At 50.6% G+C, this 26,978-nt stretch overlaps 4 protein-coding genes across 8 annotated transcripts; 2 read left to right on the plus strand and 2 right to left on the minus strand.

Moving 5' to 3' along the window:
- Positions 1 to 7,972: 7,972 nt before the first annotated feature.
- Positions 7,973 to 12,443, plus strand: LOC114765136 (G1/S-specific cyclin-D2-like). Its single transcript, XM_028955219.1, has 5 exons — positions 7,973 to 8,279; positions 8,411 to 8,626; positions 9,389 to 9,548; positions 10,583 to 10,731; positions 11,745 to 12,443. Exons 1-5 carry the CDS (start codon positions 8,085 to 8,087, stop codon positions 11,916 to 11,918), a joined length of 894 nt encoding a protein of 297 aa, XP_028811052.1. The 5' UTR covers positions 7,973 to 8,084; the 3' UTR covers positions 11,919 to 12,443.
- A 30-nt stretch (positions 12,444 to 12,473) lies between these two features.
- Positions 12,474 to 17,877, plus strand: tigarb (TP53 induced glycolysis regulatory phosphatase b). Of its 4 annotated transcripts, XM_028955222.1 has the most exons (6): positions 12,474 to 14,563; positions 14,651 to 14,688; positions 15,205 to 15,326; positions 15,804 to 15,881; positions 15,963 to 16,073; positions 17,278 to 17,877. In XM_028955222.1, the coding sequence occupies exons 1-6, from the start codon at positions 14,532 to 14,534 to the stop codon at positions 17,650 to 17,652; spliced, it is 756 nt and encodes a 251-aa protein (XP_028811055.1). In that variant the 5' UTR covers positions 12,474 to 14,531; the 3' UTR covers positions 17,653 to 17,877. The 4 variants fall into 4 exon arrangements, with proteins under 4 accessions (XP_028811055.1, XP_028811056.1, XP_028811053.1 ...); XM_028955223.1 differs by having other exon boundaries at positions 14,651 to 15,331; XM_028955220.1 differs by having other exon boundaries at positions 15,804 to 16,073.
- A 271-nt stretch (positions 17,878 to 18,148) lies between these two features.
- LOC114765151 (fibroblast growth factor 23-like) lies at positions 18,149 to 19,965 on the minus strand. The gene is made up of 3 exons (XM_028955239.1): positions 19,452 to 19,965; positions 19,220 to 19,323; positions 18,149 to 19,135 (listed from the first exon to the last, which is right to left on the minus strand). Exons 1-3 carry the CDS (start codon positions 19,666 to 19,668, stop codon positions 18,716 to 18,718), a joined length of 741 nt encoding a protein of 246 aa, XP_028811072.1. The 5' UTR covers positions 19,669 to 19,965; the 3' UTR covers positions 18,149 to 18,715.
- Positions 19,966 to 23,755: 3,790 nt separating this feature from the next.
- LOC114764975 (fibroblast growth factor 4-like) lies at positions 23,756 to 25,698 on the minus strand. Of its 2 annotated transcripts, none has more exons than XM_028954990.1 (3): positions 25,151 to 25,698; positions 24,709 to 24,812; positions 23,756 to 24,291 (listed from the first exon to the last, which is right to left on the minus strand). In XM_028954990.1, exons 1-3 carry the CDS (start codon positions 25,458 to 25,460, stop codon positions 24,115 to 24,117), a joined length of 591 nt encoding a protein of 196 aa, XP_028810823.1. In that variant the 5' UTR covers positions 25,461 to 25,698; the 3' UTR covers positions 23,756 to 24,114. The 2 variants fall into 2 exon arrangements, with proteins under 2 accessions (XP_028810823.1, XP_028810824.1); XM_028954991.1 differs by having other exon boundaries at positions 24,177 to 24,291; positions 24,705 to 24,812.
- Positions 25,699 to 26,978: the final 1,280 nt, after the last annotated feature.

Here is a 26,978-nt window from a genome sequence, read left to right on the forward strand (position 1 = left end):
CATTTGCATTCCTGAATACAGAAGGAGACAATAAGTGAATAGTAACTTCCCGTGGCAGCATTTACATTTACATTTACGGCATTTATCAGACGCCCTTATCCAGAGCGACTTACAAGCAGTATTTACAGGAACAGTCTCCCTGGAGCAACTTAAGGTTAAGTGTCTTGCTCTGGGACACAATGGTAGTAAGTGGGATTTGAACCTGGGTCTTCTGGTTCATAGGCGAGTGTGTTACTCACTAGGCTACTATCACCCAGCACTCCCAATGACCCCCAGCAGCAGAGCCGGCCCGTGGGGTAGGCAGTATAGACAAATGCAAAAGGGAGAAGAAAAAACATTCCACTATTCTTAAAACTAGTTGGTATTAATGTGTCTTACTATGAAAAGAACAAACCATTATGAATTTCCCTGCTTAGCGAAGCCTTTTAAGTAGCAGTAATAACAATCATAATAATAACTTTCCTATGAGGCCGCCACCAAAATACTAGTTGGCTAATATGCCGCAGCGCCCAATATTGAGACAAGCGCGTCTCTGCCTGGGTCCTAGAGCCTGTCGTTTACCAGCCAATCAAAAAAAACATTGCACCCCTCTGGCCTAGACGACAGCCAATCAGAAAACAGCAGCGTTGTATCTGGATGCAACACAGCAACCAATGAAAAGGCACTTTGGAATTCCTCGCATGATCCTGCCACTTCTGCTACCGCCCAATTCCTTTCTTTGTAAAGCATTTGCAATTGGTTTATTTAAATAAAAGAATGTCTAAGACATTCTTGTGACCATATCTTCACAAGCAGTGGAATTTATCAGCTAAAATCTTGCCCAGGGCTCCAAATTTGTTAGGGCCGGTCCTGAACGGCAGCATTCTGAAATCACTGATCTACAGGGAAGCGTTTCGTCATCCACCGTTTCCAGGTAGTTGTGAACTGAATGGATCACTAACATGGTCAGTGGGAGGCCAGTGGGAGTCGGAACCCAGGAATGACGTCCCAGGAGAGGCGGCCTCGGCCCTGGGAAGCGGTGTTCAGCATGGCAGCGGAGACCGTATCTCCCTCTCTCCGTCCCTCCCTCTGTCCATGAATCTCTTCCTAGCGTTTCTGCCTCGCTGGCCTTCGGCAGCCTCCCTCTCTCCCCCTCATCAAGTGCCACCTACTCGTGACCTCCCGCTCTCCTGCTTCCGGGCCACTTTGCCCTCTGACTTTAACAAAAGGGGAAGCTCATCCCACAGCACGTAGCTGAACGTTCCGGTGGGAAGTCTCGGTGACTTCCTCCTGGTTTACCCTTGGGAAGAGGACAAAAATATGTTTTCCGGGGGGGTATCTGCTGTATTAATAGCCCCAAATGTATTTGATATCCATGGCTCTTGGTTTGCTTGTGAGAACGTTTCACGTTTTGTGATTTGTGCACGATCGCGTCCCCTACTCCCATTGTTTAGTGTTCACTGGTCTTGTCCAAAATGAGGCAGTAACCATAGCACTGCATCTGGCGTTACCCTGAGAAAAACCTCGAGGCTATTTCTGTAGGATGGGCGGGGCACGTGGAAGGAAAACCGAGCACAATCGGAGAGTCGTAACAATCATTTTGATGCGAAAGGCCAATGGATTTATCCCCGAGATCACAGGACGTGGCTGCGGGCCAAGGCCCCATTCCGGGCGTGTTATTGCGCCTGGCGCTCGCCCCCGTTCTGTCTCAGATCGGAAGATTTGCCTCGTCGGGTCAGGGCTGGTGCGCACCGGCGAGACCCGATCGAGCAGGACGGCCCACCCAGGGCCCGGCCCCGGTCCCACCCGGCAGCACAGGATCAAAGCTGGGCACGGAGCCCAGGGTGTATGATTGCCCATCACGCCGTTTCCTCCAGATAAGCGCCATTCATGTCCACTCCTTCTTTTTTTTAATAAGTGGCTTCACCGCTTGAAGCAAACGTGGGCGGGAACTATGTCAGGAATGTCCGATTCATCACCCCATCCACGCTACACTGATTAATATAATGATGCATTTTGATCCAATTCCATGCATTATGGACACTGGTCATCTGTGTTCCTTTTTACCTGTGTTTGGTTCCGTGTCCTTACCTTCCTCCTGGCTGCATTTTCCGACGTTACGCAGGATGCAGTGAATGGTGGTCGCTAATATCACGTCGAGCGTGTCTTTGCGATTTGCACAAATAAACAGACCTTTCTTGGTGTGCAATTACTGCTGACGCCCAGAAGATTGTATTTTAAAGATGTTGTCATGGGGCTTTGCATTTACGGTCAATGTGCTGTATAAGACCTCAGAATGTTCGAATCACAGCATGTTCGAATCCTCCGTTTCCCTCCGTTCTCTACACTCCTAATATTTTTTGTATGCATACGTGACCACGCCCACTACCAACACTAACATGCAGATTAATATTAACAATATTAGTGAACACGCCCCAGAAATAAAAAAATAGGGCCCCTATTTAACCCGGAGGCGTCTCAGACATGGGACGATTTGTGCCAGGTCACCTCTGGGCTCGGCGAAGCATGCACCAGCCATGTGACCATGCCCTGCATGAAAGAGGGTGCTGCCTTCACGGCCCTGAAACTGCAGTCAGGCCGAGACACCTCCATTGTCGGTGCGAACTTCCTGCTTCCCCCACTCTGTCTGAGAGGAAATGCTGTGACGGTGGCAGGAATCAGGCCCAAACAAACACAGGTCAAAGTGAACATGAAAGCGTTTCAGTTCTCAGATCGTGTCATAGCCGCTGCTACCCAGAATGCCTCTGTGTATTTTGGGTGTAGTTGACATTTGGCAGCGGTAAGACGCAGGGCTCGGCTGCAGATGTTCCTGTGTTTGCCTGGTTTTCCAGCTCAACCTCCAGCTCTTGATGATCCTGCTTTCCTTCTCAGTCAGGCCCCCGCGGCAGCAGCTGGTTGCCAGAAGACTAAACCTACCCTACACACACACACACACACACACACACACACAAACAACCAATCAGCATGCTCCAGCTGTAGTAGATCCTTCATGAATGACGTGGCCGCCGCCTCTGTCAGGGTCCCATCTTAATTCTCAGATCAGTCCCGCTCAGAGGGTGTGTGGTCAGTCCAGACCAGACCCAAGGAGCAGATAAGAGCTATCACGTCCACGCCGGGACACACCCAGCCCCACACCCACAGGAGATTCCCCTCCTTTCCTGGGGACTCTGTGTCTTTGGATGGCCCCGCAGATGAGTTTCTCCTCAGTTCGGTGGAGAGGATGTGATCTCACCCACCAAACATCCAACCTATGTCACTCACAGCTCATGACTAAAGCCAGGCTTCCCTTTCGTGCTCAGCACCCTCACCAGCACCGCCCCCTTTCCTCTTCCTCCCTCCCTCCCTTCATCTGTCCTAGTCCCTCGCCTTCGATCCTCTACATGAAACAGAGGGGTGCAATGTTCTCCATGAGGCTTGGAGGAACATGGGAGGGCACGCCGCCAAACGGGGACGAGGTGGGGGCTGGAGAGGCGCTCTGGTCGGCCCGGTAATGAGGAACGTACCATGGCGGAGACCAAAAGCCCGACCCAGCCCCGATTCTGCTGCCTCCTCTAACATTGTTTCCTTAAATGTTAGCGTTCTGTGGATGAATGGCTGCTTTCATTTGCTCCAGTGGAAAACAGCCTGGCCTTTCCCCCATTTGGACTTTATAACTTTTTCCAGAACTGTTCTTGTGGTTCAGCCGAGTGACGACTGAACTGCACGTCAAGGTCCTGTGTTTTGTTATTTAAACGTTATGCATTAACAACAGCCTATTAACGAAGTTATTAATATGGGAATTGTCAGTGCACTATACTCAATGCTGTTTTTTCCAGATCATGTGACGTAAGGTATACAAAGGTCAGGCCTAAATGAAGACTACAAAGCCAAATCAAATTGAGTGGTTAATAATAAAGCAGCCTGGGAAATTTTATTAGCAATTAAGCAGATAATTAAGTGAGTTCAGGGACATTGAACATACAACTAGAAATAAGTCTTAATGAGATTCTCTTGGTTATAATAATAGTTTCAACAAAATGTCCTCTTTGGTCAGAAATTATGCCTGAACAGATCACAGTTGCAATATCTGATGACTGATTCACAAAGATGCACTAATGTAAAAACTTAAATTAAAGCGCCTGATAACCTGCTTGTTAGTGTCGGTAGTAGGCGTGGTCACGTTCAGTCGAATTAAAGCGCCTGATAACCTGCATGTTGGTGTTGGTAGTGGGCGTGGTCACATTGACTGGAATTAAAGCGCCTGATAACCTGCATGTTGGTGTCGGTAGTGGGCGTGGTCACGTTCAGTCGAATTAAAGCGCCTGATAGCCTGCATGTTGGTGTTGGTAGTGGGCGTGGTCACGTTCACTGGAATTAAAGCGTCTGATAACGTGCATGGTGGTGTTGGTAGTGGGCGTGGTCACATTGACTGGAATTAAAGCGTCTGATAACCTGCATGTTGGTGTCGGTAGTGGGCGTGGTCACGTTCACTGGAATTAAAGCGTCTGATAACGTGCATGGTGGTGTTGGTAGTGGGCGTGGTCACGTCCGCTGGAATTTAAGCGCCTGATAACCTGCATGTTTTTGTTGGTAGTGGGTGTGGTCACGTTCCCTGGAATTAAAGCGTCTGATAACCTGCATGTTGGTGTTGGTAGTGGGCGTGGTCAAGTTGACAGGAATTAAAGCGCCCGATAACCTGCATGTTGGTGTTGGTAGTGGGTGTGGTCACGTTCCCTGGAATTAAAGCGTCTGATAACCTGCATGTTGGTGTCGGTAGTGGGTGTGGTCACGTTCCCTGGAATTAAAGCGCCTGATAACCTGCATGTTGGTGTCGGTAGTGGGCGGGGTCACGTTCACTGGAATTAAAGCGTCTGATAACCTGCATGTTGGTGTTGGTAGTGGGTGTGGTCACGTTCACTGGAATTAAAGCGTCTGATAACCTGCATGTTGGTGTTGGTAGTGGGCGTGGTCACGTCCGGTGGAATTAAAGCGTCTGATAACCTGCATGTTGGTGTTGGTAGTGGCCGTGGTCACGTTCACTAGAATTAAAGCGCCTGATAACCTGCATGTTGGTGTCGGTAGTGGGCGGGGTCACGTTCACTGGAATTAAAGCGTCTGATAACCTGCATGTTGGTGTCGGTAGTGGGTGTGGTCACGTTCCCTGGAATTAAAGCGCCTGATAACCTGCATGTTGGTGTCGGTAGTGGGTGTGGTCACGTTCCCTGGAATTAAAGCGCCTGATAACCTGCATGTTGGTGTCGGTAGTGGGCGTGGTCAAGTTGACAGGAATTAAAGCGCCCGATAACCTGCATGTTGGTGTTGGTAGTGGGTGTGGTCACGTTCCCTGGAATTAAAGCGTCTGATAACCTGCATGTTGGTGTTGGTAGTGGGCGTGGTCAAGTTGACAGGAATTAAAGCGCCCGATAACCTGCATGTTGGTGTTGGTAGTGGGTGTGGTCACGTTCCCTGGAATTAAAGCGTCTGATAACCTGCATGTTGGTGTCGGTAGTGGGTGTGGTCACGTTCCCTGGAATTAAAGCGCCTGATAACCTGCATGTTGGTGTCGGTAGTGGGCGGGGTCACGTTCACTGGAATTAAAGCGTCTGATAACCTGCATGTTGGTGTTGGTAGTGGGTGTGGTCACGTTCACTGGAATTAAAGCGCCTGATAACCTGCATGTTGGTGTCGGTAGTGGGCGGGGTCACGTTCACTGGAATTAAAGCGTCTGATAACCTGCATGTTGGTGTTGGTAGTGGGTGTGGTCACGTTCACTGGAATTAAAGCGTCTGATAAACTGCATGTTGGTGTTGGTAGTGGGTGTGGTCACGTTCCCTGGAATTAAAGCGTCTGATAACCTGCATGTTGGTGTTGGTAGTGGGTGTGGTCACGTTCCCTGGAATTAAAGCGCCTGATAACCTGCATGTTGGTGTCGGTAGTGGGCGGGGTCACGTTGACTGGAATTAAAGCGCCTGATAACCTGCATGTTGGTGTTGGTAGTGGGCGTGGTCACGTTCACTGGAATTAAAGTGCCTGATAATCTGCATGTTGGTGTCGGTAGTGGGTGTGGTCATGTTCCCTGGAATTAAAGCACCTGATAACCTGCATGTCGGTGTTGGTAGTGGGCGTGGTCATGTTTGTGTACAAGGGATATTAGGAGTGTAGAGAACGGAGGAGAAAGGGAGTAATGCAAGAAAAACTGGGGCTTTGTAAGAAAATCTTTCAAGATTTTGCATATGGGGGCAAGATTCCTTTGCAACACTATTCACCAAGCCCTGCATTCCACTCATAGCAGCACGTCACCCCCGTAAGAAAATTCCAAATGCTGCCACAGGGCACAAGTGGGCAGTGGAAGCTCCAAAAATCTGAACCAGTCGCTGCCATCCAATCCTGAACCACCAAGGTTTTCTCAGAGACCTCGGCTTTCCGTCCAACATGATAGAGACCTTCAGAGTAAAAAAAAAAAAGAAGAACACAATGAATGACCTCTTCCTCCCTCCCTCCCTCCACTCCCCCGGCCTCCTGCCAGGCTCATGTGTCCTCCTTTGGTCTGAGTGTATCTCTAAGCTCGGCTTTCATGGGTTCAGCAGGTTGGAATGCTGCAGGAATCTTTGGATCAAGGTGATTTCACGCTCCTGCACATTTTCCCAGGCTGTTAAGCCCTCCCTTTCACCTCTGTCTGACCAGGAGAAGGTGATAGCGCCTGACATGTGTTGTCATTAGGCACACATACGCCTCCGCTTCCTGAAAGGAGGGGCCGACAGTAAAACCACAGGTTGCATTCCCATTCACTTTTACTGTTGGTGCACTTAGCGCAGGATGCCAGGAGAAATGAGCGCGAGTGAGCCTGGTTTGTGTTGCATCAGTTTCCTGTGGTGTGGACCTGATGTGAAGTTGGTTAGCACGCTCCCAAATGCAACGAATGAATGCAAGGAAACTGCATCTAACTGCACAGTAGTTTGCAGTTATGTTATTGTCACCCCTCTGCGGTGTTGCATTTGCAGTGAGCTGTTTTTTTTTTAATGTTTCTGTCATCTGTCATCCATGTTCAGCGGTTTTAAAAAGCCTGGATCTGCCCATCCCCTTGTCTTTCAGACGCAGGCAGCATGTGGCTGACGGATCGTGACTTGTTGCGCGCGTTGTTGATTTTTTTTTTTAAGCATTGTCGATAGTTTGCGGTTTGTTTTTATCATATCTGCCATATGGTGCCCTGGGACATTGATGCCTGTGGCACGTGCTGTTGCTGTACTGTTCAGCCTGCGGGTTACACGATAGCACTTCAGGGTTCCTGGGGAAGGTCGTACCCCTGAATACAATGGCAGGAATGGGCATGCTGGGTGGGGCTGGGTACAGTTCTACATTAAATGCAGGGTCCCCAGCTGGACAATAGGCCACATATATTTGCATTTAGTAACAGCCTCTTCCAGTATCAAAATATCTGATAAAGATCATGGAGAACTGGTGCAAATGCACAATAGGGAGGCAGTACGTTTTGCAATATGCCAATATTTACACAGGCAGATCAGTTGAGTACAGCAACGGTCCATAATGAAAACTGTATTTTTTTTTAGATTTCAGAACACAAGTTCATTATAACGTCAGGAAGCAACGCACGGTTTGTTACAATAATATATTTAAGGCAGTTTGTCGAGACTTCTTGAAGTTTTGTAAAAGAAAATAAATAAATAAATGTTCGCCTCTGCTTCCACAGCCAATAAAAACCACGATCACGTTAACGACATGCGTGACGTCACTGCCCGGGGGCCGGCAATTCAGACGTTGCCAGGTTTGTGTGTTTCAAGCGCAATTGGTCACGTTTTGCCGTAATGTTTCTAATCGATATTTGGTATCGGGATTAGGAGAATATGCTAAAACACACTTGACTATTTGCACGAAGCTTTTTTTTAAACATGTTTTGTTGAGCCGCGGCATCCGTTTTAAACTTTTTTCTCTGCTTTTTACTTTCGAGTCGCCATACCTGGCAACACGGCAGACGGACTTTGGCTGTCTTGCGGCGGCAGAAAAGCGAGAGGCAGTCGGGCCGCCGGAGGGAGAAGCAGGGGGTGAGAGCCGCCTCATGCCGCCCTCGCCGTGAGGCTCGCCGCAGCATGGAGCTCCTGTGCCTGGAGCAGGAGGCGACCGTGAGAGCCCAGCGGGACCCGGCCCTCCTGTGCGACGAGCGGGTTCTGCAGAGCCTCCTGACCGTGGAGGAGCGCTTCCTGCCCCAGTGCTGCTACTTCTCCAGCGTGCAGGAGGACATTAAGCCCTTCATGAGGCGTGTGGTCGCAACCTGGATGTTGGAGGTCGGCTTTCTTTGTCTTCGATGGCAGCAGGGTCCTTTTCTAAAGGCGTGGGTGGGGGTCCAGCAACAGAAAAGTTCCTTACTTGTGTGTGAAGGTGAAATTTCAGGTGTGTGTGTGGCCTTCATTCTTAGGTATGTGAAGAGGAGAAATGTGAAGAAGAGGTTTTCACCCTGGCGATAAACTACTTGGACCGGTTCCTGGCCATGGTGCCCACCAGAAAGTCCTGCCTGCAGCTCCTAGGAGCCGTCTGCATGTTCCTGGCCTCCAAGCTGAAGCAGAGCCGTCCACTCACTGCAGAGAAGCTGTGTGTTTACACTGACAACTCCATCACGTCCCACGAGCTAATGGTGAGACGGCTGAGGCGTCCTCATCTTGTAGTTCGAAGACGTGGAAAGTGAAAGGCGTGCGGCTTCTTGCCTGCCATCTGGTGGTGGGTGGGGATCTTCTGCCCTGGGGTCAGACGACAGATCGGGGTATTTGGAAAGTTCTGGTAACTTCACAGCATCTACCAGACGCCCTTATCCAGAGTAACTTAAATTCGGGACACACTCAGGGTTAAGTGTCCTGCTTCTGGTTCATTGGCGGGTGTCTTGCCCACTAGGCCACTACCATGTGATGGAAAGGTGGTGGCCGTTGGACGGTCCCCACTGTAGAAAAGAAGAACGTCGGATTGTGCCCTGCGTGTGTAGAATAGAACTTCTGTGTGTTGGCCTCTCCCGCTACATGAGTGCAGCTCGCACGGCGCCACCACCAGGCGTCCAGAGCAGCGGTGACACGGGGCGAGCAGGTGACCCCGCAACGCGCCTCTGTTCTCGGCTTGGTCGCGAGGTGCTTAGGGGAAGAATGTCGGCAGATCAGCTGAGTTAGTTGCCGGTTTTAGGGGGTGTGGCCAGAGAGTGGGCGGGGTTAGTGGCACTGCTGCAGCAGGAGGTAGGCGGGGCTTCACTAGCCTCGTTTCAGAGGCCGACGCAAAACCGGCTGCATTTGTTATAATCTTCACCACGATAGAAATACTTGTGCTGGAAATAGTTAGTAGTTAATAATAATTTAGTAGTGCTAAATAAAAATTAAGCTTATTATTATTTCTTTTCTTTTTTTTTTTTCCTCAGGAATGGGAGCTGCTGGTCCTGGGAACGCTGAGATGGAACATGGCGGCCGTCACGCCACACGACTTCATAGATCACATCTTGCGCAAACTGCCACTGCCGCAGGATAAAGTGGCCCTCGTCCGGAAACACACGCAGACGTTCATCGCCCTCTGCGCCACAGGTGCGACCCCAACTTCGTCCTGTCACCTCCTGTCCATTTGCTCAGCTTCCATGTTGCTGTTCGGAAGACCTTCGCCATGCCAGCTGAACCGTGTGAAGGTCTCTGGGGGCAGGCCTACTGGGGCGGTGGTGGCCTAGCGGGTAAGGAAGCGGACCTGTAATCAGAAGGTTGCCGGTACGAATCCACTGCCCCCCAGGCGCCGGTCATGGTGCCCGCTGCTCACCAAGGGTGATTGTTAAATGCAAAGGACACGTTTCAGTTTGAGAAAGAAAGAGAAAGTGAAGTGATTGTCACTTGTGATGCACAGCACACGGTGCACACAGTGAAATTTGTCCTCTGCATTTAACCCATCACCCTGAGTGAGCAGTGGGCAGTGTGTGGGGGACTGTACTTTGCTCAGTGGCACCATGGTGGATCGGGATTCGAACCGTCTGATTACGGGGCAGCTTCCTTAACCACTAGGCCACCACTGCCCCATAAAATTGCATGTACACAGTCCAACAAGCTTTGCCAAAACCCGGGATTGAACCAGGGACCTTTAGATTTTGTCACCGTGTGCTGTGCTGCAGTGTTTCACAATCACTTTCAGGTTCCAACCGTGTCTAAAGTCCCCAGCATCTCATTCCCGGGATTTTTTGGGGGGCGGTAACGAGGTCCCCCCGATCGATGGAAGAACTTCCTGTTGTGGTGGCATGAGGCTCTCGCCTCTATTTACGTCCCACCGTCTCTTTTTTTTTTTTTTTTTTTTTTTTTTATGAATCTGAGCTCAAAAGCACCACATGAAAAAGAACAAGTCTGCAGTTCCACCATAAAATAAATGTTTGGGGTTTTGTTTGTGCTGAAAATGTTGTTCTCATGACACGAGAGCACAGCCCACGCGCAGCTGGCCGGGGACGAAGCCCGGGCGCCCCGCCCGCCGCCTGCCTGTTTATCTCGTGTTCGCATCCTTGTTTGTCCAAACGCGGAACCGCCAGCCCATGGAGTTCTGGTGGAACGTCCGAATTGACCAGCCGTTGACTCCCTGTTCTCTACAGATTTCAACTTCGCCATGTACCCTCCCTCCATGATCGCCACCGGCAGCATCGGCGCGGCCGTCTGTGGACTGCAGCTGCACCACGCCAACGCAGACCTGCAGAACGGCGCCCTGTCCGAAATTCTGGCCAAGGTCACCAATACAGAGGTGGTAAGTGTCCATTTCGGTGAATCGTCGCCCGTTAAATCCCACACCCCGGAATGTCAGTGGATTCAGAAACAGGAAGTGTCTGATGGTCAACCCTTTCTGTCGGTGTGTAATTCTTTCTGACACCAAGAAGATGGCTGGTAGTGGCCTGGTGGGTTAGACACTTTCCTATGAAGCAGACAAACCCCACTTACCACCACTGTGTCCCTGAGCAAGACCCTTAACCCTGAGTGTCCCCAGGGGGACCCCAGGGTGGTAGTAGCCTAGTGGTTAACACACTCGTCTATGAACCAGAAGACCCAGGTTCAAGTCCCACTTACTTACAAGGTAAGTTGCTCTGGATAAAGGCATCTGATAAATTCTGTAATGTCCCTGTACCTACTGGTTTTAAGGTGCTCTGGATAAAATTAAATAAATAAACGGATGAAGAAAAATGTACATTTTAATGAAAGGGGAGGGACCTGTAGGAATGATTGACAGCACTCACACACCAAGCTTAGTCCTTCTGGACTATTTAAAATCCCCACCTGTCAATACAGAGGAGCGGCATTTACAGCTTTAGCGTGTTGGTTTGGGGGGGTAAATAGTCAGTTTCAATCATTTTAGTCGGGGGTCGGGTCATGAGCCTGACTATGACACGGCCTGAACTGGACACGCTCACGCTCTTCCGAATGAATCTACTCTACTGGCCCACTGGGTTTTAATCATCCCCAACTAAGTTGGAATTGTAAAATGCTCAAAAATCTACAAAGTCGAAAAAAAATTAAGTCCGAAGTAAAAAGGTTAAAAAAATGACAAAAAATGACAAAAGTCATCCCTGAGCTGGACCGTACCTTCTCTCAAGTGTTGCAGAATGTTCTAATGATGACCACCAGGGGCGCTGATGTCACATCTATTTCTGTCAATACATGGGACTTAATGTTAAAAAAGAAAAAAACGTTTTTTCAACCAATATTTGGTACTGAGAAAGTTGTAGAAGTAGCATCGTCCCATAACGTGTCTTTTGTTTGTGTCAGGAGTGTCTGAAGTCGTGTCAGGAGCAGATCGAGCAGCTGTTGGCCAGCAGTCTGCGGGGCGGCCGGCAGCGTCAGCAGCAGGGAGGGGCCGCGGCGGCTCACGACGCCACTAAAACCGTGGACCCCCAGAGCCTGTCCAGCACCCCCACCGACGTCCGAGACGTCGACATCTAAGATGACCCCTGACCCCAGCCTGCCTGCTTCCCCTCCGACTCTGTCATTTCGCCAAAGTGTCGTCTTCTGCATGAAACGTGAAAAGTTGATCAGAGGTCCTCAGGTGTAAAGGTCAGCTCTGCCTGGCGTACTTGAAATTTTTTTTTTGAAATTGCAGCGGGTCATGGTGGTGGTGGGCGTGGGGTTCCTGTAATTTTTTTATTTGATCTTTTTATGCCGCTGGTTTTATAATTTTTCCCAATATTCATAAGTAATGTGATGCGGGGGGCTTATTTATATGATTATTACGCTTGGGTGGGAGAGGGCTGGGTCCTCTCAGCAGCAGGGAAGATTTTCCTCGGGTGGCGTTAGGAGCAGGTAGCAGGTCTGAGAACGTTGGGAACTGAGGGGTGTGTGAGGAGGGTGCAGGACCAAAGTGGGGTGTGTGAGTGAGATGTAGGTGACCAGAAGGGACCGCGAAGGCGTCGTTCACGTGAAATGCACTTTTAAAAACTCACTCCCCGCGGGGCAAAAAAAACCCATTCCTGAGTGTTACTGTTTTTTTTTTTTTTTTTTTTTTTTTTTTGTACTTTAGATGAAATGGGCTGGATTCCCACCTGTAGGCACTCCCAGAGTTTACTAGGTTTACCAAAGAAGAGTATGTGGCAGGGCGGGGGCCCAAAAAAAAATCATAATATTGCTTACGGAGCAAGTTAGATGGAACTTGTTAGTCTTGTTAGACTGTTCTGATCATTAATTTACTTGAATTGTCCTTTTGCATGCTTCTTTTTAAAGCAGGCGTATCCTATACATCCTCACCTTTGGGACCAGGTTGCCTGCGTGCGTGTACAAGTCATCTTGCCTTTACTGCGAACGTGTGTGTGTGTGTTGCATGATCAACTCCGCTATTTAAAAGACCAAAAAAGCAGAAAGTGAGCATTTACTTCACCATTTTTTATTTTATGTTAGGTTTGATGCTTTAAACGTCTGTGTAAGTTTCTTTTCTAAGCTGCTGCAGTGAAAAGCTGTTTTGTCCTGTCATCCACAGGATATATATAGGATATCACTATGTGTGCTGCTATATCTATATGTATGTGTTTATATATATATTACGATATGTTATATATTTGTGTTTCGTTTCTTGCTGAAGCAGTACGAGTGAACACGCCCCGCTTTATGCTTTTGTCCAGGGGTGGGCATCCATTAAATATCCACCCATTTTCTCCACCCAGTTACTCGCCTGCTGTGTTCAAAGTGGGCGGGGCTCCACGCCATTGGAGAGATTGTGGACTATTTCTACTTTTGAGGACTGGCCATGTTTTGTTGTGCTCATGTCCTCTTCACTCGTTTTAGGACTCCGTGCAATGCACTGCCCCCCCAGCACTCACAAAAGTTACACAGTCCTACCTGTGCTTTAGCATCTGTGGCCATACCTCAGAAACGTGTAGGGTTTTATTTTCCCCTACAGGGGCAAAACCTGTTGGTTTTTGGTTTCAGGATTTAATGTGTGTTTTGTTTCACAATTACATCCAGTATCAAAATGCCCCGTAATTTAAATGTACCTCAGTACTTTTGTTCATTAAATCACTTTTTGGAATTTTTAAAATGTGTTTTGATAATTGTTCACGTTTTAGAATTTTTTTTCCATTTTGTCTGTATTATTTGCTAATTCTCAGTCTCTGGAGGATTTTACTGCTTTTGAGAATTAATTGCTGAAAATGATCGTAGCGTTCAAATAAAATTTGTTTGCGCTACAATGTTGCCACCTTGTGGTAAAGTCGAGAATTGCATTTTGTTTTGTTTTTTTGTCACAAGGTGGCGCAATCGTAACGTAGAAAATTTGTGGTTTTCATTTTTATTCCACGAAAACCTTACAGAGCGCCTGTCATGGCTGCCCACTGCTCACTCAGGGTGATTGGTTAAATGCAGAGGACAAATTTCACTGTGTGCACCGTGTGCTGTGCTGCTGTGTATCACAATGACAATCACTTCACTATATATGTATAATGTTCCAGAATTTTTATGTTTCTCAAGTTCACATCAAGTGGAACTACTGATATCACATTATAGAATACCCTTAAATATTAAATTGGATTTCCTACATTTAAGTAGATACCATTAAAATGACTAGTAATCCTTTAATCCAGAGTTCACAGACCACGTAATTTAATTGTCAAATATATGTACTTTCTTGCTGTGCACAGCGATTATCTTGATTTCTGTTATTTTTCCCGCACTTTCATTCAATGTTTGGACAGGACTACTTGTTTAGGTAGTCACATTATTTTTGCCCGTCTGAATTTTGATTAAAGTGGCATTTAAAAAAAAAAAAAAAGTTTTAAATTTGGTTTGCTTAAACCTGCAGATACCCTAATGATCTAACGTATCTTTTAACAATTACTTTTTTTTTAATAATTGTGGCTTATTTAAGTTTTATTATAATTTTTTTAAACTAGCACGTTACCATGACATAAGATATTAAAACATCATTTCACCAGTCATTTCCAGAACAGTGTCCTTGCACTCAGTAAATATCGGAATGAGTTTAATAAACTTAAATTCCTGGCGCGATGACGTCACCGCGTTACGTCACAAACCAGGAAGTGCCGCCAGACAGCGCAACTCTTCAGCGCTATGCTCACGTTTGCGCTGACTTTGGTGCGACAGTAAGTGGCCGTTTTCTTCCTTCCCCGGTGACGACTTGGACAAGCTCCTTTCCCGCTGTAACCTGCTTCTTATTCCCGTCTCTGCAGTGGTGAGACACAGTTCAACCGGGACAAGCTGCTGCAAGGTACCGCGGTCGAGCTCACCTCCATCCCGGGTGGACCGGGACGTTTCTAATGCATTCTGGCACAAAAGCGCCAAAAGTGGGAGAAGGGACGCCTCTGGGGACGTGGTGGACGGTCCAGTTAGGGCCAATTCCATCGCTGAGCGCCAGTGTTGCCAGATCCCAAATCCCGAAGCAGCTAAGCATGATCGTACACACGCAATTTCCATTCAGACGTTGCTCAGCATATCTGCGTCACATATCATCGTAGACTGTGCACATTATAGTGTAAAGTGCAAACGTTCAATAGTTATGGGATCGCGCTCGGCAAGGCCACTGAAGCACTGCATTATGGGATATGTAGTTTTATCGTATTGTAACAGATATGTATTAAATGGTCGGATGTTGACCCCTGTGTGTTGCATCGTGCATTGGTTGGCTGTAAAGGCGCATGAGACTAACGTGAACCTGAACCTCGTCATGGTTTGCAGCAGGGGAAAACGGGCGCGGGGCGGTGATGATGTGCTGTGTGACCCGCAGGTCAGGGGGTGGACACCGTGCTGTCGGCCAGAGGGCTCCAGCAGGCCGAGGCCGCGGGCCGCCACCTCAGGGGCGTCCGCTTCACCAACGCCTTCGTCAGCAACCTCCAGCGGGCCAGGCAGGTCAGGTCAGCTGCAGCCGGTCCACGCCGCTCCACTAAAGGAACACGCGGTTCCCCCCTTTTTCCACGATCACTTTTGTTTTGTCATAACAGTGGAACTGTGCAAGTAATCACATTTCTGCACGGCCCCCGGGCTCGTGCGAATGTGCTGGAAACGATGGGGCAGATTAGAGCGACTGGAACAGATGAGGTCACCTGCTTGGCCGGAGGGTCAGGTGGTGCGGGCCGCTGCTGGGGCATAATTGTGTGAATGACCTGGAGATCGGAATCTCCGCCGTGCCACCTCCGTGACGCGGGCGCGCGCCACCGCTCCGCTGTCTAAGAATAAAGTTGTGCGGCAATGAGCTGATGCCGAGGTTCTTCTGGCCGATAAGATGGCCGATACCGCGTAGCATTGCTCCACTGACCCGTCGGTTTTCACGTATGCACGTTCTGCCCTGTTTTAATCACGATTTGTCACGCGGCTGTTCTTCCACAGACTGCCGAAATCCTCCTGAGGAACAACGTCCACTCTGCGGACGTGGAGCTGGTGTCTGACGCGCTGCTCCGGGAGAGGGTGATTCTTCCTTCTGCTTCTGTGGGTTCTTGTGGGGGAACGTTTCGGCACTCAGCCCGCCGGCTCTCGTGTGTGTTGCAGGGCTTCGGGATCGCCGAGGGTCTTCCCAAAGAGGCTCTGAAGAACATGGCCAACGCGGCCGGCCAGTCCTGCCGGGACTTCACCCCGCCGGGCGGCGAGACCACGGAGCAGGTGAGGCCGGGCGCAGGATGAACGGCATTTACCAGACGCCCTTATTCAGAGCGACTTAGTCAGTAGTTACAGGGACAGTCCCCCCCTGGAGACACTCAGGGTTAAGTGTCTTGCTCAGGGACACGATGGTAGTAAGTGGGACTTGAACCTGGGTCTTCTGGTTCACAGGCGAGTGTGTTACCCACTAGGCTACTAACACCCTACTTTCAGTACCCTACCACCCTACAATCAGTAGTTACAGGGACAGTCCCCTCCCTGGAGACACTCGGGGTTAAGTGTCTTGCTCAGGGACACAATGGTAGTAAGTGGGACTTGAACCCGGGTCTTCTGGTTCACAGGCGAGTGTGTTACCCACTAGGCTACTAACACCCTACTTTCAGTACCCTACCACCCTACAATCAGTAGTTACAGGGACAGTCCCCTCCCTGGAGACACTCGGGGTTAAGTGTCTTGCTCAGGGACACAATGGTAGTAAGTGGGACTTGAACCCGGGTCTTCTGGTTCACAGGCGAGTGTGTTACCCACTAGGCTACTAACACCCTACTTTCAGTACCCTACCACCCTACAATCAGTAGTTACAGGGACAGTCCCCTCCCTGTAGACACTCAGGGTTAAGTGTCCTGCTCAGGGACACGATGGTAGTAAGTGGGACTTGAACCTGGGTCTTCTGGCTCACAGGCGAGTGTGTTACCTGCTAGGCTACTACCACCCTACAATCAGTAGTTACAGGGACAGTCCCCCCCTGGAGACACTCTGGGTTAAGTGTCTTGCTCAGGGACATGATGGTAGTAAGTGGGACTTGAACCTGGGACTTCTGGTTCATAGGTGAGTGTGTTACCCGCTAGGCTACTAACACCCTACTTTCAGTACCCTACCACCCTACAATCAGTAAATACAGGGACAGTCCCCTCCCTGGAGACACTCAGGGTTAAGTGTCCTGCTCAGGGACACGATGGTAGTAAGTGGGACTTGAACCTGGGTCTTCTGGCTCACAGGCGAGTGTGTTACCTGCTAGGCTACTACCACCCTACAATCAGTAGTTACAGGGACAGTCCCCCCCTGGAGACACTCTGGGTTAAGTGTCTTGCTCAGGGACATGATGGTAGTAAGTGGGACTTGAACCTGGGTCTTCTGGCTCACAGGCGAGTGTGTTACCTGCTAGGCTACCAGCACTGTTCTTTCGTGACCGCGTGTCTGTGTTCAGGTGAGGAAGCGCTTTAGGAAGTTCCTGAAGTCGCTCTTCCAGCGCATGGCGACCGACCACGGCTTCCCGGAGGCGGGCGCCGACGTGGCGCACCCGGCGGCCCAGGACGAGGACGGCCTGGGGCAGCTGCACGCCCACGCCCTGGTGGTCAGCCACGGTGCCTACATCCGCGTGGCCGTGCGCCACTTGGTGGAGGAGCTGCAGTGCTCCCTGCCGCCGGGGAGCCGCGTGGGCCAAGTCTTCGGCGCCTGCCCCAACACCGGCATGTGCCGCTTCGTCGTGACCCTGAGCCGCGGCGAGACGGGGCCGCAGCCCCACGCCGTCCACTGCCTCTTCGTCAACAGGAAGGAGCATCTCGGTGGAGATGAAGACTAGGCATCTATTTACTACGATGTAGGCCCGTTCACAAATATTGAAATATTCGTGTGTTTCCAGTATTATTCCAGAGATTATTCATGCACTACAGAGTCTTAATTCTATTTATACGTGCTGTGTTGTGTTGTGATCTGTGCCATGTTGCTTGGTGTTATGTACCTGACTGAATGCGCCTCCGGTGTATCTGATGCACCAAATAAAGAGGAGTTGAAGCTCCTTTATCAAGCTTTTTATGTGTTTATTTAAACCGGGATGATGCAAATGAAATTAAATAGAGATAAAGATGAAGAAGAGATTGTTACGTTTTGGAAACCTTTATCCAGTCGATTTGTTTCTATATTTGTTAAGATAAGATAAGATCGACCTTTATCAGTCCCACAAGTGGGAAATTGCATTTGTGACGGCAGAAAGTGGATAGAAACAAAGGCAATGGCAGCAAAAAAACAAATATGTATATATCTACAAATGTACAATTGGTAACTACCATGTTGCTGTTTGAAATAAAACTCTGAACAGTTAGGAAGCGGAGCTGGGCGTGTGTTCGGGCAAAAAGGGGCGCGCACAAACGGGTGTCTGAAAGTAGTTTTTTTTTTTATTGAAGAACAGGATCTCGTCCACGTTTAAGCATTTGTATAAATACTATAAATAAAGTAAATGCATTTAAATAAATAAATACTGGCTGCAGGAGGTGTCCAGCACCAGATGCACTGTATTTGGACCTCTTGACATGACCATTAAATAGTGTTTGGCCGCTAAAGTTAATAAAAAGACTAGGACTATGAAATAAAAATCCATCATTTACTGGACACTTTTTTTTTTTACCAGCGCTTTGTTTTAAGAGCGCATCCACTCAAATATGTTTGCATAATAAGTTATTACCGCGGTAAATGTAAACTACAGACGTTCAGGAATGCTATAAATAATTATTTGCCTAAAGATTATGCATATTTTATAAGTGATGCTTGGTCCCCTTGGTCAATAGAAGCTGTGCTAGGATCTACGGGATGAGCAGAAGGTTCCGTGTGATGGTTCTGACTGGTGTGGCTCCACGGGCGTCCCGCACTCAGCCCATGATCCCGTTTAGCCTGGGACTGCTGGGATGGCTGAAGTGCAGGTTCCACGGGTCTTCGTCTGACGGGAAAACGGGGCTCTCCATGGAGATGTGGCCCCCCTCTGGTTCCTGGTCCGCCTCATCTTCAGCCACGGCGTGGGAGTCCGAACCCTCGCCGTACCCGTAGGTGTTGAACGGGTCCGAGGGGTTGACGTGCCGGTTCCTCTTCTCTCTGTGCAAAAGGCGCTCCAGTGGGACGGTGTTTCTCTCGGACAGGAACAGGGACGTCTGCGGGGGGCTCTGTCCCGCAGAGTAGACCTGCCTGGCCCCCTCCAGGTTGACCAGCATCCCCGTCTTGGCCGAATAGTACACGTCACGGTGGTTCTCCAGAAGCTTGTGGTTGAAAAGACACTGCTCTTGGTTGCAGACGGCCTGAGGCGCGGGAGAGAAGACGTGCCGGTGAAATCGTCAAGCACGCCACACGCGGAAACATCACGGGCGTGTCGCGAAACTCACCGAGCTGTACAGCTTCCCCTCTGCGTCCATGCACAGGAATCGGTTGCTCTTCACGCCCAGTATGGCCAAGCGGTCTCTGGTCTCGGCTTTCAGCAGGACCACACCTGTGGAGACAGCAGAGCTGCAGAAGGAGCGAGCCAACGTGTCTCTGAGGAAACCATGGGGACTTCCATTCACCCACATTTAATATTCTTCACTGTCATTACTTTTTAAAAGTTTTATTAGAACTCACTGTAGGAGCCCCGGTTGGCGCTTCTTCGCACATGTCCGTGCAGGCTGATCTCCAGGTAGAAGTTGCTGAGCTCCGAGGAGGTCTGCAGGTGGACGTACCTCCTCTGGTTGCCCCAGTTGGACGCCAGCAGCGGGGACGAGTCCGGGTTCGGCGCGGAGTCCGCGGGCTCCAGGCTCTGCAGCGCGACCAGGCAGAGCGCAAGGACGGACGGGTGCATGTTGAGCGGCTGGGAGGAGACCGTGGAGACCCGTGGAGACCCGTGGAGATCCGGAGCGGCTCTGAGCGCCCCGACCTTTTTGCGCGCCGCTATTTAAAGGAGCCTCCGTTGCGTTTTGCGCAACGCTACCCCCCCCGCAGCGGATGCTGGGAGCCGAAGGGAGGGGCGGGGGGGCGTGGCGCTATCGCTCCTCCACCTTCTGCCCAGACTGGACCGTTACGCGCCCCGTGCGTAACCGCGCCTCGCACCTTGTGCCAACGCGCGCCCAGAAATAACACGCGGAAGCTCGGGGGTTCTGCGGAAGAACCGGACAGGCTTCTCTTTATAGACGACGCGCGGATGTCCAGGTGGAGGTGTGGAGGTGGACTCCGTGGCTGCAGCTGCGGTTTCAGCCTACGGCCTTCCGTTTCCATCCCGTTCCTCCAACACTCGCTAATTACAGGTCCGGCAGCGGCAGTCTGGGTATTTTTAAAAACTCGCCAGTTCATCCGAACCTACGTGGTCCTGTGTGACAACGTGGCTGCAGCAGGGGGCGCTCGCGTTCTAATGACGTTATTACAGGAGCCAAGCTGACGGAATCTTTCAGGGATGAGACTTGGGCGAATGAGAGCAATACAATCGTACGTACAGTACAGGCCAAACGTCTGGACACACCTTCTCATTCAATGTGTTTTCTTTATTTTCATAACCATTTACGTTGGTAGATTCTCACTGAAGGCATCAAAACTATGAATGAACACATTCATAGTTAGACCACTTCTAGCTGGTCTACCACTATGCACCATCCGACCTCTACAACTACTACAAAATGCAGCAGCATGACTGATCTTCAACCTTCCCAAGTTCTCCACACCGCCCCTCTGCTACGTTCCCTCCACTGGCTCCCAGTAGCTGCACGCATCAGGTTCAAAATACTGACGCTGGCCTACAAAGCCAAACATGGAGTAGCACCATCCTACCTCACAGCCCTTATTACACCTCGCACTGCACCTCGTATACTCCGAGCCTCCAGTACTGCTCGCCTGGTCCCTCCATCTCTGAAGGTAAAAGGAAGACGCTCATCTAGACTCTTCTCCATCTTGGCCCCTCGGTGGTGGAATGAACTTCCCCTCGAGGTCAGAACAGCTCAGTCACTGAGCACCTTAAAACGGCAGCTCAAGACCTTCCTCTTTAAAGAATATTTAGATTAAATTGTAATTTTCTTGTTGTCGAACTTTGTGTACAGAATCTACAACAGAGTGAATAAAATAGATGTATTCATAGTTGGGGGTCCTAGTGAACCGGAATTGATCTCTTCATCGATGGTAACATGAAAGCACGTTGTAAGTCGCTCTGGATAAGGGCGTCTGCCAAATGCCGTAAATGTAAATGTAATGTAAATGAGTTCTGTACTTAACAAAAAAAGGTGAAATAAGTGAAAACATGTTTTATATTCTAGTTTCTTTGCTCTGATTACTGCTTTACACACTCTTGGCATTCTCTCGATGAGCTTCAAGAGGTCGTCACCTGAAATGCTTCTCCAACAGTCTTGAAGGAGTTCCCAGAGGTGTTTAGCACTTGTTGGTCCAGCTCACCCCAAACCATCTGGATTGGGTTCAGGTCCGGTGACTGTGGAGGTCAGGTCTCCACTTTTTGTTAACTCAGTGAGAATCTACCAACGTAAATGGTCATGAAAAGCATTTTCCAGATGCCCTTATCCAGAGCGACTTACAGTCAGTAGTTCCAGGGACAGTCCCCCCCTGGAGACACTTAGGGTTAAGTGTCTTGCTCAGGGACACGATGGTAGTAAGTGGAATTTGAACCTGGGTCTTCTGGTTACTACCACCCCTTGTGTGTCCACTGTGTGCACCGTGTGCTGTGTATCAGAAGTGACAATCACTTCAAAATAAAGAAAACGCATCGAATGAGAAGGTGTGTCCAAACTTTTGGCCTGTACTGTATATGTATACACACAATTTCCAGAATTCATTTTGAACTACACTGCAAAAAAAAAAAAAGCGATGCAGTTCTTAAAAAAACTTTTATTGGGAATATGATTAGACAGCTGTGCACAGCACATAGTACAAAAATAAAAGGAAAATCATTTTGTTAAGTATATTAGAATTATTATTCATACAGAGAGCATCGTCGGTTGTTTGGTTGCTTCCTACAATTTTACGGTCATCATAACAAAAAAAACAACTAAGGCAGAAGATGAGGTATATGTCAACAGAGTGGGACCAGGGGAAGGGGACACCACAGGTCACAGTCAACACGTGTCCTGTTAACCTGTGTAGGTCATCAAAAAAAAAAAAAAAAAAAGGCCGAACTCCTTCTGTAACCTGTTACTCGCGGCAGACGAAGGGCACCGTCACCTTCGTCACCTTCGACCCTCATGCAAGTTATAAGAAAGGAAACAGCCCTCTACTCGAGCACCTAATGAACATTCTCCAGCAGCAAATCATTCACTCCTCCAAGCTCACATTCACTCTCCAGTGACGGCCAAGCATATGTGCATGGACCCTTTCAGAAGGTTGCCGGTTCGAATCCCGATCCGCCGAGGTGCCACTGAGGTGCCACTGAGCAAAGCACCGTCCCCACACACTGCTCCCCGGGCGCCTGTCATGGCTGCCCACTGCTCACCAAGGGTGATGGGTTAAATGCAGAGGACAAATCGCACTGTGTGCACCGTGTGCTGTGCATCACAAGTGACAATCACTTAAAAAAAAACAACAAAAAAAAAACTGGACCTGGGGCTAAAAGTGCTTTGCTGGCCTATTTCAGCAGGCCTTCCTGGCGAGATGACACCAGCTCAGGATGGTCTCTGCTCCACAGGCCTGCTTCTGAACTGCCTGTCCGCCTTAATGACCGTTGGAGGACTCGGCTGGTCGCCATAATCGGCATCTTCGGCAGAGATGTCTAACATTTTCGAACGCAAACCGCCCACATTTATATTTTCGATCCCAAAGAATTCTGTTAAGGTCTTGATTCGTCTTGATTTTAGAGGTGTTTAAGGTACAGCCAGTATTTCATATAGACGCGTAATACATAATGCATCTGAAATGTCAATTCAGTTGCCCTTCCGTTTATTGTGAAACATGTAAAATGTTCCAGCCTTCTGAAAATGCGAACATTTGCACCTTGCACGTTCACAATCAGACAGCGCCATCCAGTGTTCCTTCCTTATATGGCATTCAGTGCGTTATTGATGGAAAAACGCATCAATAATCTAGTAGTCAATGATCGTGACGTCATTTCAAGCTTCATGCTGAAGGCGGCGTGCTGACCTCGGACCTGGGAAGGGTGGCGCAGACGATGAAGCGGCTACAGATGGGCCTGGTCGAGGTCAGAGCCAGGGTCACGGTCAGGGTCAGGGTCCGGGTCAGGCCTCGTTCACGGCTCTGACACCCAACTAAAAATGGACCGGACCCGGAAAGGAGGCTTCTGGGTTGCTCGTGGAATTTCAAGGCCCCTGCCGAGGGCGGCACGTCACGGCAGCCACCGGTATCGGTGGCAGGGTGGCCCTTCGGGCATTCGGATGGCAGCTTGTTGGCCCCTGGCAGGGCCCGCATTCTTACAGGGCGACTGAACAAACAAACAGGCAGCAGACGGGCCCCTCTTTAGACTTTTCAGGATTAAAATAGTCCCGCTCCTGCCGTGCGTCCCACGCGGACTCCAGCCGGACGGGGCGGCCAAAAAAACCCACAAGTGTCCTGCCCCTCGGTCGCATGCCAGACGCATGCACACAAACAGCACGGCTGCTTTTTTTTTTTTACGAAGCGTCCCTCGCGCCCGGCCGGCCGAGCCGACGCTGCGCCGAGGGACGCGCTACGGTACATTCAGACGTTCTGCCGGTCACTCGGTAAAGCGCCTTTCTGTTGAAGTCTCCCCGCTGTGCGTATTTACACGCGCTTCATCGGCCTGGTAAACATATTTCGCGGTAAAGCTTGCGTTTGTGCATTTCACCCCCCCCCCCAAAAAAAAGCATTCGTGGCATTGCCCGGGTCGTCATTATTATTATTATTATTATTATATAATTTCGGTGGTGAAATACCCCCCCCCCCCCCTGGCCGGTCCCCCAGCACACATGCAGGTTAAAGGGGGCCGACCTCAGCGTGCGGCGGGGCCTTCCGGATCCGAGCGGGACCCCGGCCGGGCCCCCACGCCGCCAGTCCTTGCAGGCGAAATGTCTTCTGAGGTAATTGGGGAAAGTCTCAGTGCCAGAGTGACGTCACCGCAAGTCAAGTGACGTCCGACCAATAAATAAGCAGCAAAAAGAAAAGCGAACCCTAGTACAACGTTCGCCATCCAAATATACATATATAACGAGAGAATAAATACATCCGCATATCAGACTAACTTGTAATGAATGTAATAAATCGTAACGTCGTCTGCGCTCCTGGTGTACAGTCTTTACCTGTGGAGCGTCCACATGTGCAAATGGGGTCGAGGTGAGTTATTAGAAGGTCACATTCTGGGCAGGAAGTGGGTGACGGTCATGGCCGTGTTGGCCCGGTTGCCCCTCTTCACCCGGCCGTGTTTGCTCAGGGCTATGTAGAAGCCTTTATAAACCGACGACTCGTAGGCGTTGTAGTTGTTGGGCAGCAGCGTCTCCTTGAACTTGCACTCGTCGCGAAAGGCGGCCTGCGGAGGAGGCGACAAGGGAGGCGGCGTGAAACCGCGCACGGGACAGCCAGCAAAGGTGCAGGATTTCACTGGCTGTAGGTGAGTTTTACCGCGTGGGTTAAATAACACACCTACAACACAATGTACATTTACGGCATTTACCAGACGCCCTTGTCCAGAGCGAATTACAGTCAGTAGTTACAGGGACAGTCCCCCCCTGGAGACACTCAGGGTTAAGTTTCCTGCTCAGGGACACGATGGTAGTAAGTGGGGTTCGAACCTGGGTCTTCTGGTTCATAGACCAGTGTGTTACCCCACTAGGCCACTACCACCCTACAATATTCCTAAATTGGACCAGCCTGGCATGGCAGAATTTATTGCTGAATGTGACAGTGCTGGAAATCGAGGACGCGCAGGACGTGTGCACACACCTACCGTTCCGTACAGCCTCCCTCTGGCGTTCATGGCCACGAACATCTCGCTCCTCACGCCGAACAGGCTGACGACCCCCCTCTCCACCGCGGAGATCTCGATCAGACCTGGCCGGGCGGAACACAGCGTCACCCAATCAGCGCCGCGGAGGAAATTAAACGGCCAATCGGCGAGCCGCGGCAATTAAGGCGCCGCGATGACGAGGGGGGTCGCTGGCGTCCGCCCCCCCCCCCGGCCTGAAACGTTAGGCGACTTGTAAACTCACGGGGGTAAAAATAAGCCGCCGGCTATATTCGTCCCGGCATGCATGTCGTGGCGCAAAATATTTCGCACTAAGCGATACCGTCTGTTTTTGTGATTATTTTTGATTATGTTTCCATCGGCTTGTCCTCCCGTCCCCCCCCCCCGATTAAATGTCGCCGTAATCGTGACGACGAGGACTCACTGTGCAGGTTCTCGCCGTGCGCCCCGTTGATCGTGCCGTCCGGGAGGACCTGGAGGTGGAACCCGATGCCCACGTTGCAGTACAGCCTCCGCACCCGCCTGATGCCCAGCAGGTAGCCGCTGTCCCGGCCGGAGTCCGACCTGTCCCCCGACAGCCCCAGGACGGACCTGGACAGCAGGCTCTCCCACCTCCGCTCCAGCGGCGTCCGGACCGGACCCGGGCGGGACGCGGCGCTGCCCAGCAGGAGGCCCAGGAGGACGGCGACGGCGGCGGCGACGAGCGTCCGGTGCGCGCTGGGTACGCGGGACATACTGAGCGGCGCACCGTCTGGGCACGTGGTCAAAATGAATGGCCCTAAAAATACCGGCGTCCGCGCGTCTCCCCCTTTGGCTTATTTTTGGCGCGGAGGCAGGGCGAGTCGCGGAGGTGCGGGCGAGGAGGATGATGATGGCGGCGCCGGAGATGACCCATGTCGTGCGGCCCCGCGCCTCGCGCGCCCGCGGCCCGTGGCGGACCCCGCTGTCACCTGTCCCGGCCGGGCTGCGCATCCCGACACCGTGGCGATGACGTCACGGGGCAGGGAGGGAGGGAGGAGGAGGAGGAGGAGGAGGAGGAGGGAAAGTTGCGACCGGAGGCGACCGCGGGACGCGGCGCGCGCTTTGGGCACAGCCCAAAACGGGACGGCGGTCACGTGGTCCGGCCAGCTGCTGCCTTATTTAGAAGGAGCGTGTAAAAACGGGGCCGGCGGTCACCGGAGAGCGATGGCAGCGCCGTGAGCTGCAGGCAGGAAGTTTTCACGAGTGCCGGACGATGCCGGCCGGGCCGGTCCCGGTAACCGGTGGCCGGGGTTGCCAGGTCTTCGTCCGGGAAACGCGCAAAAAAAAAAGAAAAGGAAGAAACATGTCCAACGCTGGCCGAAACTGAGTAGTCAGGCGCAAATCACAGCGACGGCACTTCCACAGACACCAATGAAAGGCACAAACCACACTTTACTGGGTGGAAATCATAAGCAAACGCAAGTGACCGATCGAAGAACTTTATCGATCACAGTACAGTTTTTGACCAGAACGACTGCTGTTGCCAAACACTGCAGCTATGATGTCTTTTCGGCATCCTGTTCGTGACCGTCGGCCCGAGGCAGTGGTTACGGATCTTTCATTTTCTAACAGAGGGACTGAACGAGCGAGTACCCCACCCGCCGTGCGGTTCGTGGACGCGGCCAGTTCGGCGTGAAACGCGCGGTCCTGGCATCCCCGCGCTGGTTGGCTGTGTGCAGGATGCGTGTCCCGCTGGGAATGCCAGAGTGTCAGCACACCACGCACCAAGAACCGTGTACCGAGAACCGAGTACCGTGTACCGAGCACCGGTACCGAGCACCGAGAACCGAGCACCGCACAACGAGAACCGAGCACCCCTCACGACGAACCGAGCACCGTGTTCACCGAGAACCGAGCACCGCGCAACCCGAAACGTTATCCGAGAACCGGCCACAGAGGGGTGGACAGAAAACTTTGTATGTCACACTATATCCTCCTATATACAGATGCATATAAAAACTAGTATATAGTAAGAAGCCATTTATCCTATCTGTGTTCCTAAGACTTTTAAATGGGTTTCATATTAAAATGATTATTTTAAAAATCATTCTTAAATATACCTTTGTGTCCTAAATATTATTTATAATAATACTAGTGTGCATTTTTTCATAAAAATAACTCCGGCCCATTGTGTCTAAAACATTCTGGGATTATAGGATTTGGAAACTTGGTCACCAAAGGCCATTGAGACGTACTGTACAAGAAATAAAATGTTGTTGTAGTACCTCAAA

The sequence above is a fragment of the Denticeps clupeoides genome, chromosome 15, assembly GCF_900700375.1.
Source record: "Denticeps clupeoides chromosome 15, fDenClu1.1, whole genome shotgun sequence".
NCBI lineage: Eukaryota > Metazoa > Chordata > Actinopteri > Clupeiformes > Denticipitidae > Denticeps > Denticeps clupeoides.

What these genes read in the sequence shown, in the direction of transcription:
- LOC114764975 (XM_028954990.1), bottom strand. Translation starts at nt 25,460, where the DNA reads ATGTCCCGCGTACCCAGCGCGCACCGGACGCTCGTCGCCGCCGCCGTC. An exon ending in GCACGGCGAGAACCTGCACA is followed by an intron (nt 24,813 to 25,150) that starts GTGAGTCCTCGT and finishes CCGCCCGGCCAG; the next exon opens with GTCTGATCGAGATCTCCGCG. An exon ending in GAGGGAGGCTGTACGGAACG is followed by an intron (nt 24,292 to 24,708) that starts GTAGGTGTGTGC and finishes CCTCCTCCGCAG; the next exon opens with GCCGCCTTTCGCGACGAGTG.
- tigarb (XM_028955220.1), top strand. Translation starts at nt 14,532, where the DNA reads ATGCTCACGTTTGCGCTGACTTTGGTGCGACA. An exon ending in GCGCTGACTTTGGTGCGACA is followed by an intron (nt 14,564 to 14,650) that starts GTAAGTGGCCGT and finishes CCGTCTCTGCAG; the next exon opens with TGGTGAGACACAGTTCAACC. An exon ending in ACCTCCAGCGGGCCAGGCAG is followed by an intron (nt 15,327 to 15,803) that starts GTCAGGTCAGCT and finishes GTTCTTCCACAG; the next exon opens with ACTGCCGAAATCCTCCTGAG.
- LOC114765136 (XM_028955219.1), top strand. Translation starts at nt 8,085, where the DNA reads ATGGAGCTCCTGTGCCTGGAGCAGGAGGCGACCGTGAGAGCCCAGCGG. An exon ending in TCACGTCCCACGAGCTAATG is followed by an intron (nt 8,627 to 9,388) that starts GTGAGACGGCTG and finishes TTTTTTCCTCAG; the next exon opens with GAATGGGAGCTGCTGGTCCT. An exon ending in AGGTCACCAATACAGAGGTG is followed by an intron (nt 10,732 to 11,744) that starts GTAAGTGTCCAT and finishes TGTTTGTGTCAG; the next exon opens with GAGTGTCTGAAGTCGTGTCA.
- LOC114765151 (XM_028955239.1), bottom strand. Translation starts at nt 19,668, where the DNA reads ATGCACCCGTCCGTCCTTGCGCTCTGCCTGGTCGCGCTGCAGAGCCTG. An exon ending in CGCCAACCGGGGCTCCTACA is followed by an intron (nt 19,324 to 19,451) that starts GTGAGTTCTAAT and finishes CTGTCTCCACAG; the next exon opens with GTGTGGTCCTGCTGAAAGCC. An exon ending in AGGGGAAGCTGTACAGCTCG is followed by an intron (nt 19,136 to 19,219) that starts GTGAGTTTCGCG and finishes CCCGCGCCTCAG; the next exon opens with GCCGTCTGCAACCAAGAGCA.